General features: G+C 41.0%; 1 protein-coding gene across 1 annotated transcript in view; it reads right to left on the minus strand.

The window, feature by feature from the left end:
* The window catches only part of mtss1 (MTSS I-BAR domain containing 1), a 145,645-nt gene that overhangs the window by 104,441 nt on the left and 27,390 nt on the right, over positions 1 to 13,814 (minus strand). Inside the window, exon 2 of the mRNA XM_055160134.1 lies at positions 8,554 to 8,615. Coding sequence (XP_055016109.1) covers positions 8,554 to 8,615 — 62 coding nt within the window. The remainder of the gene's footprint in view (positions 1 to 8,553; positions 8,616 to 13,814) is intronic.

The following is a 13,814-nucleotide window of genomic DNA, read 5'->3' on the forward strand; positions in this document are numbered from 1 at the left end:
AAATGAGTTTGACACCCCTGATCTAGAACAACCAAATACACAACAAAACCTGCCCATGTTTCTCCAATGCTGCTGAAGTCAATGACATAGTGTGCCCGGTGTCATGGCGGCGTAGGTACCGTTGCTATAAAATACAGTAATAAAAAAGCAGCCTGAGCCACAGCCTGTCCTTTTAAAAAGCTAAATTTGACTAAAAGTCCAGTCTCTCTCCCTCTGCCTGTGTGTGGGCGTCTGCTCCACTCCTCCTCCTCTCTGTCTCTGATCCAGCTGCTCACCTTTTCTCCTCTTTCTTTCCTCTGTTGCTTCTTATTCATTATAATTCAAGCTACGCAAAGTAAACGACAATTTTCTCACTGTTTAAGCGAGAAACTTAAGACCTCATTGAGCAGACGTGTGTATGTGCTTAACCCGCTGACTAATGTGCGCATGCTTTTAGGTTTAATATAATGTACAATTCCAGCCTTTAAATGTGAATTTCTCAGCCTCTACAGATTTTATGCGGAAAAGAATCATGATCCTTTCTTCCCCATATCTCCCAGCCCGAGTGTTGAGGTGCATGAAGGTGCAAAAAATAAATAAAATAAAGTGGTGGTGGCTGCAGCGTGACAGGCTGGAGGGTGGAGCGTGGAAGAGAACGTGTGCTTTTAGTCCCGCGTGACCTGTGGGTGGAGCAGGACTAGAGAAGATAACAATCTATTATCAAATCTGATCTCAGCCGATTCTCTAAAAACACCTAGAGCCCGAGTTATAATTAGGGCTGTTCTAATACTCATACTGGTACCGGCAAAAGCTCAGTTTTTCTGGTATCTGTGTCGACGAGTACTCAGCCCATATCACCAATACGATACGATACCGCTCTGTATTTTCCACAGTGAGGACCTGTACCATGCACAGAGCAGGTTAAACACAGACTGTGGAGGCTCTACAGACTCTTAAAACATGCTGATAATAATGACAAAGGAGAACTTCAATTTGTCAACTGGACAAAAGTTTACCGTATTATCTGGGCGCTCTTAAGCCTCTAACCCCATCAAAAACCGACCAAGCCAGAGCGAACACGAATCCACTCGGGTGTCCCAGCACGACTTCAGTAAACTACAAAGCCGCACCACCCGCAGAACACGCAAACACACACGGAGCAGACGGCGACCGCACGGCGAAAAACACCCGCAGACACACTCATCACTCCACGCCGACGAGGAACGGAACGGACCGAAAAAGCGAACGCAATGTGCCACTTCCAGAAACAACTGAGTCACTGCGAACACGCCGACAATCCGTTGGTCCCAGACAGCACCCTCCCTACACGCCACAACTGAACAAAGCCCAGAGTCACCGTGAACGAACAAACAAACAAAACCACTCACCCATCACACTGTTGTGTTTCCTTTAAAGTCCCACGCGGTTTATTTGTGAAAAAAGTTAGAAAAATAGACCATTTAATGACAGTACATCTTATAATCCAGAGCGACTAATAGTGCGGAAAATACGTTTCGCAGCTTGTTTCGCAGCTTGGATGAGCTGTGTAACGTATTCGACCGAATAAACTTTTGTCCAGTCGATAAATTGAAGTTCTGATTTGCCATGGATTCTACTTGGACGACTGAGGGATTTTACACATGCTGATAATAACAAAAAAGACATTTGTGCTTCCTCTTTGCCTCCTCCATTTAGCCTTTTGAGTGGACGCTCCACCTACCACTGTTGGTTTTATTTGCACTGTGGTAGAAAGTAACGAATTAGAAAAGTAAGTGCTTAAATCAGCACAACTTATGGTCAAAATCATATATTTAACTTAGTTCTCAAAATCAAATTTATTCTATAGATTTTCTTTAGTCCATTTATTTATTGCCCCAGCAGGACGTACATGCACGGCTCTGACTCTGTGTTTCTCAATGGGAAAGATGATCAAACTTGACTGGGCGCGTTTAGCCGCTTGTATCAGGTCCACAGTGAAACTAAGCAACTAAACAGGTTTGTATTTACCTTCTGTTCAGTCTGACCAGGGCAAACGTGAGGATTTCAAAAGTAAATTTAAAGCACTAATTAACAGTCTTTCTGGAGCTGGGGTCTTTCACACAATACAGAACTTGTGCTGATGGTAAACGCACAAATACAGCAATAGATGCTGTTTGTGTACAAGGGACGGGCATTCGATGAAATTTTCTTAATCGATCGTCGGAAGAATTAACGATCGATTATCGATTAATCATTAACGTTTTTATATTAAAATGATCATCATTATTATTACTATCTGCACTACTAATCTGCATAAATAAATTCAACTTTATGACATATAAACTGTAACGACTCTAGAGCCACATCAGCCGTTTGACATTATAATGTGTTTAATTCAGTTTTGTTCAAATCTCACAGAAACGAAAACTTAAAACCACATCGCTAATTTGCATAAACTAAGTGAAGATAAAACTACAGCTCTTGTGTCGCTGATGCGGTGAATTTGTTGGATTAAAAGACATGACTCAGGTGAATACAGGTCAGTGTGACCAGATTTGTGTTTGTCAAAACCAGGACAGCGTACGGGGGGAGGGGGGCGGGGCCTCGTCATCGACATTGAGCGACTCTCACCTGGTAAAAACTTTTTCCCACTGGACACAGAAACATATGTGCTGCTTTATACACTGTGCACATGGACTCACACTTGTCCCAACGCAACGGAAAGTGTGGAATTTCTTGTACAAATCATCGTTAAATACACATTTGTGCTTCGGTTCGTTGCAGACTGACCCACTGTTTGTGTCTCGCTCCTTCTGATGCAGAGACACATGTACACACCTGTTTGGTCACGCTACACACAGCAACCTACATTCGGTTTGTCGATTAAAATTAACGTAATCGATGAAATTCTTAATGATCAATTATCGATTAATCATGCCCATCCTACTGTGTACTGTGCTGGGGATACGCGTCACACTCAGGTAAAGCGTCAAAAAAAAGGATGGATCCTATTTTCTGAAATCTCCGCGTGCAGGATGTGCTGTTCCATATGCGCGCCGCCTTCATTCACTTTCCATGCATTCTAAAAATGACACATCCAAAAGTTGCAGTTTTTACACTTGCGTAGGGCAAAATACACACATGCAGTGGAGCCAGGTCCCAAGGCCAAGTATCAGTATCAGATCATATCCCCCAAAAAAAGATATCGAAACAACACTAGTTATATTGGACAGTTGCTCTATGTTGTTTGTGTGTGTGTGTTGGTGTCATTAGTTGTGGACAGTGGATTGTAGGTCGGCTCTACACTCTTTGCAAACCCGACTCGGACAAAGCCAAGAAGTTAATGAAGCCAAATGAAGAGCGGCGTCAGTTTCATTAAGAAAGGTCTGGGTGGTCTCCTCGCAGACGACGATATGATGAGGTCATGTGAAGATCCCGTCACCTGATCTGCTCCGTCAGACCCAGGTTCATCTGAGCTTCTGGAACAGCGCAGAAGAGGCGCACAAAAGCCCCATTCAGGCAGGTAACGAGGCTCCTCTTACACTCCGCCTGGCCCTTCACAATAAGAGCGTAAAAGACCGCCTTTGAAGTGTTTGGGCATGGAAAAAGGATCCGGTTACATTATTGTGAAATTGTATCAGAGAATGTGATAAAGAGTTGAAGCAGCTCTCCAGAGTCTGCTCGGTAACTCTCAGAGCTTAGGAAAAGATCTGAAATGTTACGTATTAATGCATTAAAGTGCCTATTAGGGTTGGGCAGTATCCAAATTTTCATACCGTGATACCGTCTCAGGATTTTACCAGGGTATACGGTATTACTGTATTACCAAATGTCAGCGTTTACGTGCGTAACCTCGCAAAACCACAGCCACGCGTCAAAGCGAGAGCGACTCCACCGGCAGCTGCAGCAGGACGAACACGCGCAGCACTGACTCTGTGTTTGTGGAAAAGACAATCAAACTCGACTGGGCACGTTTACTCGCTTGTATCAGGACCACAGTGAAACTAACAGCTGAACACGCTTGTATTTACCTTCTGTACAGGCTCACCACGGCAAACGCCAGGATTTCAGAAGTTAATTTTAAAGCACATATTAACAGTCTTTCTGGACCTCACGGACCTTTCACACGACGCAGATCTGCCCCAGGAGCACGTTGTACTGATGGGAAACGCACAAATACAACCAAAGATTCATGCTCTCTGTGGATTTTGATGGGGACACGCGCCTATGTCAAAAATAGGATATATCCAATGTTTTGAAATTTACGTGCGCAGGATGTGCTGCTCCACACGCGCCGCCCTCATTCACTTTCCATGCAGCATTCAAAAAGTTACGCATCCAAAAGTTGCAGTTTTTACGCTCGTGTAGGGCAAAGTACACACATGCAGTGCACACGAACCGTCTCCAACGCGACACGCACAGAACAGACTCACCGTCAGCTGCAACATCCTCTGACGCAGAAAAAAAACATTACACTAAAAAAAACATTCCACTGAGTCGTGTCCTTTAGTCCGACAAAAGTTGAACCGCATCAGCAGCACAAGAAGCAGCTGTTTTTATCAGCGCTAACAGATCATGCAAATTAACCACACGGTTTTAAGTTTTGTTTCTGTAAAACGTAAACAAATGTGGGCTGAAGCCAAATTGCAGAAGTACTAGTATTTTTGGAGGAGACAAACTCTCTTGCAGCCGGACTTGTGTCATGTCTTGGTCTCTCTTATGAGCATCACGTGACAACGGAACAAAACTAATCGAACGTCACCTCCCCAAGAAAAATTATAGATACTATTAGATTTAAATTGTGATCGCGTTAAACTGAAAATACAACCACACATTAATTTGTGTTGCGCAATCAATTTTACATATCAGTAAATTATATTATTATATTAGGTCCTTATGAAACTGATACCGTTGCTATTTTTATAACATAATAACGTATTACCGCCCAACTTTAGTGCTGTTTTCTAGATTTATGTTATAATGTCATTTCCTCATCACAAACAGACCTGGAGTTGTGTTTTGCTGACTGATACAGATGTTTTTGTGTCCGATATCATACCGAGTTGAAGGTGCTGAAAGCCGATATAAAAGCCGATGTAAAAATTCACTGCAAATCTTCAATTAATTTTAAAACTTAGATCTGGCTTGACTGGATTTTAAATGTTTTTTGTTTAGGCCACATGTACTGTTATTCTGCCTCTTTACGTCATATTTAATTAAAGACAGTAGGTCGGCCTAATGGCATTTTCGCATGACATTCTAGACAGTAAATAAAGTATGTAAACTAACGCTATCAGAGGTAAATGCGTTCATCCTGCGGTAATTCATTATATGCGTAAATGCGGATCATTCACACCTCTGTTCACAGCTCATTTATATATCAATGTGTGTCCAGTAGCGTGTACAGACACTATAGTCACTTTACACTAGGCCAGTAGAAGAGAAAACAGGTTAAGTGTGGGAGCTACAGCAGCTAAGCTCTAAACGATGAAAAAGAACCAAAAGTAGCTTAAAAAACCGAACACATCTGCATGAACAGGCTCCTCTCAGATCACAAGTCTGCACTAATGTGTCCTTTTAATCATGACTCAAAACTACGGCTGTCGCAATAAAAGCAAAAATGAATCACCGCGGTACTAAGAGGCCCACCGTGGTGCATGTTGGGCCACCACCATCACCACACATGACCAACGTGACCCGAGCAGTGAGATCTGGAGAGACGGCAGCGGCACTTGTTCCAAATGTTACTTCTCCCCTTTGGGAGCATTTTGGCTTTCAGACAAATGGAAAGGGGGTATTTTAGATGAAGCAATCTGTAAAATCTGAATAAAAAAGATCCAAGTAAAACGAGGAAAAACATCAAATTTAACTGTCACCTAGCAAGCTACCATCCTGCTGTAGTGGCCAGGCCGCTGCCGCCTTCACGACCCACAGAGAGTCGTGCAGCAGCAGGTGCCAGCCGACAACTTGGAATCGCAGAAGCCTTTGCTCGAGTTTCCAAGTACAGTACTGGAAGTGACAAACATACATGTCTAACAAATGTTGTTACACAGTTTTTATTTATTTATTTATTTAATGGGGACAGTGCAGATTAATGAACATCTACAACACTGCAGTGTAAATATGACAGATTATAGCAAGAACGCTCATCTACCTCTGTAGTCCCTAGGCAGATAACACCACAACTTTAACAAATAAAACAATAACAAGTGAACGTTATACACTAAAAGTGTCCACAAGTCTGTTTTTCTTTTTGCCGCTGTTTCAAGTGGGATTTGAAGGTGGCAAGTGTTGGAGTCTCTCTTATTGATAGTGGCAGATTGTTCCAAAATGTGGTAACTGGTTGAGGAGACGGTGCCGTTTAACACTGTGGAGTTCAAGTCGCTGCTTCAGACAGAAGCAAGAGAAATTCCCTAACAAACCGTGATTTAATGCTGAAAATCTCATTCTACTGTCTAAATTAAGAGTGCTTTTTATCATCATTGTGGTATCAGAATCAGTAGAGTCTCAAGTTTGTTCCTTAGTGTCGAAATCAAGGAGGGACAGTGAACATACGCTAGAGACGAGAGACAGTGAGACAAATATTATGATTATGATAGTGATTGGCCAAGCACAGATTAGATAAGTGGATTAAAGTGTGTGTGTGGGTGTGTGCGTCTGTGTGTGTGTCTGTGTGTGTATGTGTGCGAGTTCAGATTTAATAGGCCAGGGCTGACCGCTGTTAAGAGCAACTGATCACAGTCCACTCAGCTCCCTGGGGAAAGCACTTATTCTAATGCAGTCAGACAAAACAACACAAAAAAAAACACAGGCTTTTACCGCGGACGACAGAGAGACTGAATATTCTCAAATATTCACGTTTTAACCCCAGGGCTGCAACGGCATCGAAATCATCATTTGAATGGATGCAATTAGGAAACAAAAGGTGCAAAGAGTGTTTACGTCATATTCTGCAAACCACAAAATGTCTTATTATGTTATTAATCCATATTTCAGTTTTCTCTCAAATGTAAAAGCTTCAGGACATGTTTAAAATATGCATTTTGGACAGAATCCAGCTATTAAATATAAATAAGAACGCACTGATCCATCTGTTCTCACACTAGTGTCGGTGTTATGGCTTTAAGTATCTGCCAAAACCAAATATCAACCAAAACCAGAGGCTGAAAATATGATTTATTTACTTTAAATACCAGTGGTGTGTGACAGCGGTTTTCAATAGGTCAAAGAGCCACTGGGAAGGCACGGCACAAGCGGACTAAACCAGGACTGATCCCAGGACTGAACTAGGAGGACTAAACCAGGACTGAACTAGGACTAAAACAGAAGTGAACCAGGACTAAGAGTCGGGACGGGCCCGGAGGTGCGCCCGTGTAGACCGTCGGGTGACCGTGGGCAAAAGGACCGACGCCAAGGGGCTAAGCGCAGCCGTTGCCCGATTGCGCTTTGTGGACACCCTGATCTGTGGGTCCACGGTGCTTCCTCTCTCCCTGGTCTCGTCCTGGTCTCGTCCTGGTCTCGTCCTGGTCTCGGTTTCGTCCTGGTCTCGTCCTGGTCTCGTCCTGGTCTCGTCCTGGTCTCGTCCTGGTCTCGTCCTGGTCTCGTGTCCTGGTCTCGTCCCTGGTTCCTGGTTTAGTCCTGGTCTAGTCCTGGTTTAGTCCTAGTCCTGGTCCTGGTTTAGTCCTGGTTTGTCCTGGTTTCCTGTCCTGGTTTCGTCCTGGTTTTCGGTTTCCCTGGTTTCCTGGTTTACCTGGTTTAATCCTGGTTTAGGCCTGTGTCCTACTGATGTTCAGTGATGTTAAAAGTTTCCTGCATGAAGTTGGAAATTATCTGCTGTTGCAAAAATCGTTTATGAGTGCATTTAAATCTAAGGGGAGGTTCACATTCACATAATCTGAAAATCCCATCCAAATGTGTTTTGTAAATAATGTAATGAGAGAGCAGCTTTGAAAAAAATACAAGTGTTTTGTCCCAGTATTGTTCAATAAATCATCTTTTCACACCAATTTATATTTCAAAATGGGATATCAATCAACACTGACGTCCAATATCGGTATTGTATCGGTGCAAATCTATCACAAATGCAATGTTTATCAGAAAAACTGTCAAAATCGTTCAGCCCGACTAGAAACCAATAATTTTTTTAAAATGTATAATAGAGTGGAAAACTAGGACTGCATGAATAACTATTTGTATTTAAAATTTTTGTTTAATATTTGTTTTTTTTTTTGTGCAGTAATATTTTGCGATTCCTGTTTTTAAAGACTGTCTTGGGTCCAGCTTCTATAAAATTGCAACTTCATACACAGAATTTCAATAGAATTTCATTTCTTTTACTGCTGAGAAAATTGTAAACACACTATTTGAACAACTGTGCAGCTTTCACAATAACAGTGGAAGTAAATTTAGATTTTTCTTAGAATTTTCTACATCCTTAAAAACAAGAAAAGGTGGTCCACTCCTTTATATAGTCCACGGTAGTAATTTTAAATGCAACGCAAGTAGAAAAAGGAGCTATAGTAAAGGCAAAAAAGGTCCACTGGTATTGTATTTTCAGTAAATGGATGCCCCCACCCTTGACCTTTGACCTCTCACCTGAGCTGTGACTGCAGTTTGGCTCCTTTGGTTACGAAGTCCTCCCACGTGGGGTAACTGGCCTGAAAAACACAGAAGGAACAAAACACAGACGTTATTATCACAGATCGGCTACGACACAGAAGGTCAGACTTTATCAGGGAAACAAGAATGAAGCTGTACAAATGTTTTATCAGTCAGGACGAAGGATAAAAAGAAGAGTTCAGCCAATATCCTATTTTGGTCCAGAAATTGGTGTAATAAGACTTTATACTCCATAATATTACACAAAATGGACTCTTGTGAGCTTTAAGTCTTGTTATAAAGTCGTTCCCTCCTCAAAAACAGACCTGGCCTTTTAATATTAGTCTGTCTACATCTCCAAAGCTCAGAATGATCAGTTCCACCTTGTGATGTCATGAAGCGGTAGTTTTCAAGTGAACAGCTCCTTTTTACCTTCTGTTCAGTAGAAATGAGCAATTTCAGGGCTGGAATGATCCAAATTATTCTAGTTAAGGTGGAATTTTACGGGTGAGAATGCGGGCGGGTAGTGATTACACACGGGCGGGTCAGTCCTGGGTTAGTCTTGGGTTAGTCCTGGGTTAATCCTGGGTTAGTCCTGGGTTAATCCTGGGTTAGTCCTGGGTTAATCCTGGGTTAGACCTGGTTTAGTCCTTGTTCAGTCTTCTGTTCAGTAAATAAAGCCTGTGAAGTGATTTTTGACAGTCGAGTCGCGTCTGTGAATTCGTGTTCCTACAGAAGAAAGTGTAAACGTTTCATTTCATGATTGTAATTCTTGATGTTATAACTTTTCAGTTTGTGTTCTGATGCATTAAATACACACAACATATTTTACGTAAGACTAAGAGTTTACGAATATTTATTTTATGCTCAACTACAGACAAATATGCACGGGTTTCTTAGCCAGGCTGGAGTCCACCTAGTGCCTGCGCGCAATTTCATTTCTCTCCAGTGACTAGGTCAGGAATCAGAATACAATAGATGATTCGCAAAAACCCCGGAAGTGTGAGTTCGGGCACCAGCCAATCAGCGAAGAGCCAGACATTCTGTGTTGTCAACGATTCCCAAGATCGAGGATTTAAAGCCGGAACAAAGAGAATGTTTGGTGAATTTTATCAAGGGGAAAGACGTTACTGTCCTTCTTTCTATGGGATTTGGGAAAAGCTTAATATACCAGCTATCCCCGTTAGCAGCGCATTAAATACCTCACGACCAAATAGAAGCAACTGGTTAAATGAAAAAAAAAATGACCCGCCCACTGTCGAACGAACGAATTCTAACACTGCGAGGTCACACGGTTTCTACGAAGTGAAACCAGCTGATGAATCAGGCTACGAATTTCAATCCTCTGCACACTAATATTTTTGAAAGCTTTCTTACTCCATACTATTGCCTGTTCAATCCTCATTTAGCGTCGTTGTTCATTGAGAGGCACATCGAAAAAATAAAGCGCTTCAGTTAGAATGATTTTAATTTGTGTGTGAATAATCGCAGGCGCAGGCGGGCAGCAGGTGGAATGTTAACGGGTCCGGGCAGGTGCGGGTTTAACTTTGACATAATCACGGGTTAACGGGCGGGTGCGGTGCTGGACTGCGCAGGTGCGGGTGGGTGCGAGTCTCCAAAAATGGACCCGTGCAGGACTCTGACTCCAGGTCCGTTTGTGACGAAGAAACACTAGATTGTTAATCAGAAAAGCGTGTACCGTATTTTCCGCACTATAGGGCGCACTTAAAAGCCTTTAATTTTATCAAAACACGACTGCGCGCCTTATAATCCAGAGCGCCTTATTTATGAATTTATTGGGGTGTCTTAGTACGACTTTAGTAAACTACAAAGCCGCACGGAGCAGATAGTGAAGTGTGCAGTGAAAAATACTTGTAGCCACATTTATTATTCCACGTGGACGAGGAATGGACTGGACGAATGGACTGAAAAAGTGAGTGTAATGTGTCATTTTTAGTTATAACTGAACAATTATGAGTTATTGTGAAAATTCTAACAATTTAGCGTCTCAGACAGTATTTTTTTTTTTAAGTGTTACAATTGAACAAAGTTGAGAGTTATTGTGAACGCGTTAAATAAAGTTTGACTGACTTATTTAACTGTTTAATGTTCTTAAAGTCCAGTGATATGCGAAAAAAGTAAAAAAAATAGACCATTCAATGACAGTGCACTCTTATAATCCAGAGCGCCATATAGTGTGGAAAATACGGTAATCTGGGCACGTTAAACTTATTTTTCCAAAGTTGTTTTGTTTTATAGATACCTAGCTTTTAAATGATAAATAAATTAAAGTTAAAAACGAATCGAGGACAAAAATTAATTAGTTTTTTAATATGATCATAACATGTGATGATTTTTAAAGGTGCTCAGTGTAACTTCTGACAGAGAGTTCGCCATCATGTCCCCACAATAATGAAACTGCTTTGGCTGAAATGTTCCACAGTACGGCATCGAATTGATCCGTTTCCATGGAGACAAGCACTAGCAGCCTCTAGGCCAAGCTACAGGTCAGATCTGTGGAGAGGCAACCCCACTCTCGGGAACAACAACGGAAGTTTCGAGGTAATAACAACACCAACAAATGAATAAATGCAACAAATGTAAGCAGAAAAAGTTACGTAGTGCGTCTTTACTGTAATAGTAAAAGGCAGTCGAGTTTGTTTCACGTAAACTTGGTGAGGTTTCTCTGCTCCCTCTGGATTCTGGAGGCAGAGTCAGGAATGTGACAGACACGAGCCAAAAAACCGACACGAGCTCCGGGGAAAACTGGACAAAACTCCTCTTTATTAACAGTGTTTGTTATAATCTAATACATTAAACTGGCCTTTCTCTGTGGTTATTCTTATTTAAAAACAGATTACGGTTGACAAAAAATGTGTGTACAAGAGTCGAGCAAAGATCTGAGGAATGAAAAATTAATGAAGTCCTTTATTACTTGGACAGTTAACGTTTCAACATTGATGTTTTACGTCTCGTCTGAAAAACACTTTTATTCTCTGGCTTTAAACAGTGTGAGTTGTGTGGTCCTCTGAGTCTTATTTATTTTTATGTTTGTGTTGTTTGTTTTTGTTCACCTTTTTATTATTTAGTAGGGATGTAACAATAACCAACCAACAAATACCGTGGACCGTCAAAATATATCGAACTACACGTCTTTTTATTGTTAAATTTATTGTCTTGGTGCAGCAATAACAAAAAAAAAAAGAGTGAACTACATATCCCATGATCCTTTGCTCCATTACAGCACAGACTACATGAAAACTAATACAAATACAAAAAAAAAATCATTTTTAATCATGTTTAAATCTCAAATCTTTGGTTTCAAGGCATTTTAAAAAAGAAAAAGTTGCATTTTCACAATTTTTGCAAGTGTCTACAAAATATTGCAATAAATATCGTACCGTGGGATGTATATCGTGAAACTACTGTATCGAGAGATTTGAATATTACATTCCTGTTATTTATTGGTCTTCTTGCTCTTATTTGATTTGACTACTTTTATTGCCTTAACAAGGACTATAAAGCTTTAATTTATATTTCTTTTATATTTATTTATCTGTATTGTGCAGCACTTTGGAAACGGTTTTGTTTATGAAATGTCTTACAGAAATAAAATAGATTGGATTGGGTATATGCCGATTAATCGATTAATCATGCCCATACCTAATCGATAATTGATCATTAAGAATTTAATCGATTACGTTAATTTTAATCGACAAACCGAATGTAGGTTGCTGTGTGTAGCGTAGCGTGACCAAACAGAGGTCCGTACATGTGTCTCTGCACTCAGAAGGAGCGAGCAAACACAAACAGTGGGTCAGTCTGCAGCGTCCCGAAGCACAAATGCGTATTTAACGATGATTTGTACAAGAAATTCCACGCTTTCCGTTGCGTTCGGGACAAGTGTGAGTCCATGTGCACAGTGTAAAAAGCAGGAACATATGTTTCAGTGTCCAGTATCAAAAAGCTTTACCAAGTGAGAGTCGCGCAATGTCGATGACGAGTCCCGACCTCCCTCCCCCCGTACGGTTTCCTGGTTTTGACAAACGCAAATATGGTCACACTAACCTGTATTCACCTGAGTCATGTCTTTTAATCTGACAGAAATTGAACCGCATCAGCGACACAAGAGCTGGAGTTTTATCTTCGCTGAGTTTATGCAAATTAGCGATGTGGTTTTAAGTTTCATTTCTGTGAGATTTGAACAAAACTGAATTAAACACATTATAATGTCAAACGGGCTGATGTGGCTCTAGAGTCGTTACGGTTTATATGTCGTAAAGTTGAATTTATTTATGCAGATTAGTAGTGCAGATAGTAATAATAATGATGATCATTTTAATATAAAAACGTTAATGATTAATCGATAATCGATCGTTAATTCTTCCAACGATCGATTAAGAAAATTTCATCGAATGCCCGTCCCTAATGCCGATATTTGCACTTTTTACGGTATCAGGTGTTGGCTTTAAATCTCCAGCACGTGCCGATATTTTATTTGGTCCAACCAGTATCCAAAATATGTATGAAAACCGGCCTCTGATATTGTAAATTCAGAGGAAAGTTTGTTGCAATATGGAAAGTGTACGATGCACAGTGAGGTTATCCTGACCTACAGAAGAGGTGTGAAGTATAATCCTGCTCTAATCCTGCTCAGATAATCCAGACTATACTCCACTGACCGTCCCACTGACCGTCCCCACTGACCGTCCCACTGACCGTCCCACTGACCGTCCCCTCACCTTCACTTAAACAATGGATTCATTAAGAGGTTTGACTATTACCCATAACTATAGATGTTCTATTGTGAGAATACCGGTTACTGAAATGACCAAATGCACCACTCACTCAACATTTGGTTTCGTGTAAATAGGCATCTCAGCGTTGGGCTGGACAATTAATCAAATTAATTATATTAATTCAGGTTTTAAATAATCGAGATTTTGAAAAAATGTGAAATTATGAAATTGGGGATTATGAAACAAGTTTCTTCCCGACTTTCTTAGTTGCAAAACAGTGAGTGCGTCTACATGCACATCAATAACCCGGTTATTATCCATATCCCGGTTCTGTCAGTATTCGTGTTACTGTGTTTACATGAGCACTGAGAAACCGGGACACTCATATCCGCGTGTACATGATCAAATGGAGTATCCCGGTTTCTTGACATAATCTTACAAATGCGCAGGCGCAAAAATGAACTTAAATCGATTTAATAAACCAGGAAAAATACAAACCGTGAGCTCCTTTAGCATAAG

The sequence above is a fragment of the Boleophthalmus pectinirostris genome, unplaced genomic scaffold, assembly GCF_026225935.1.
Source record: "Boleophthalmus pectinirostris isolate CB_2022bp ecotype Guang Dong unplaced genomic scaffold, ASM2622593v1 HiC_scaffold_3, whole genome shotgun sequence".
In the NCBI taxonomy this organism is placed as follows: domain Eukaryota; kingdom Metazoa; phylum Chordata; class Actinopteri; order Gobiiformes; family Gobiidae; genus Boleophthalmus; species Boleophthalmus pectinirostris.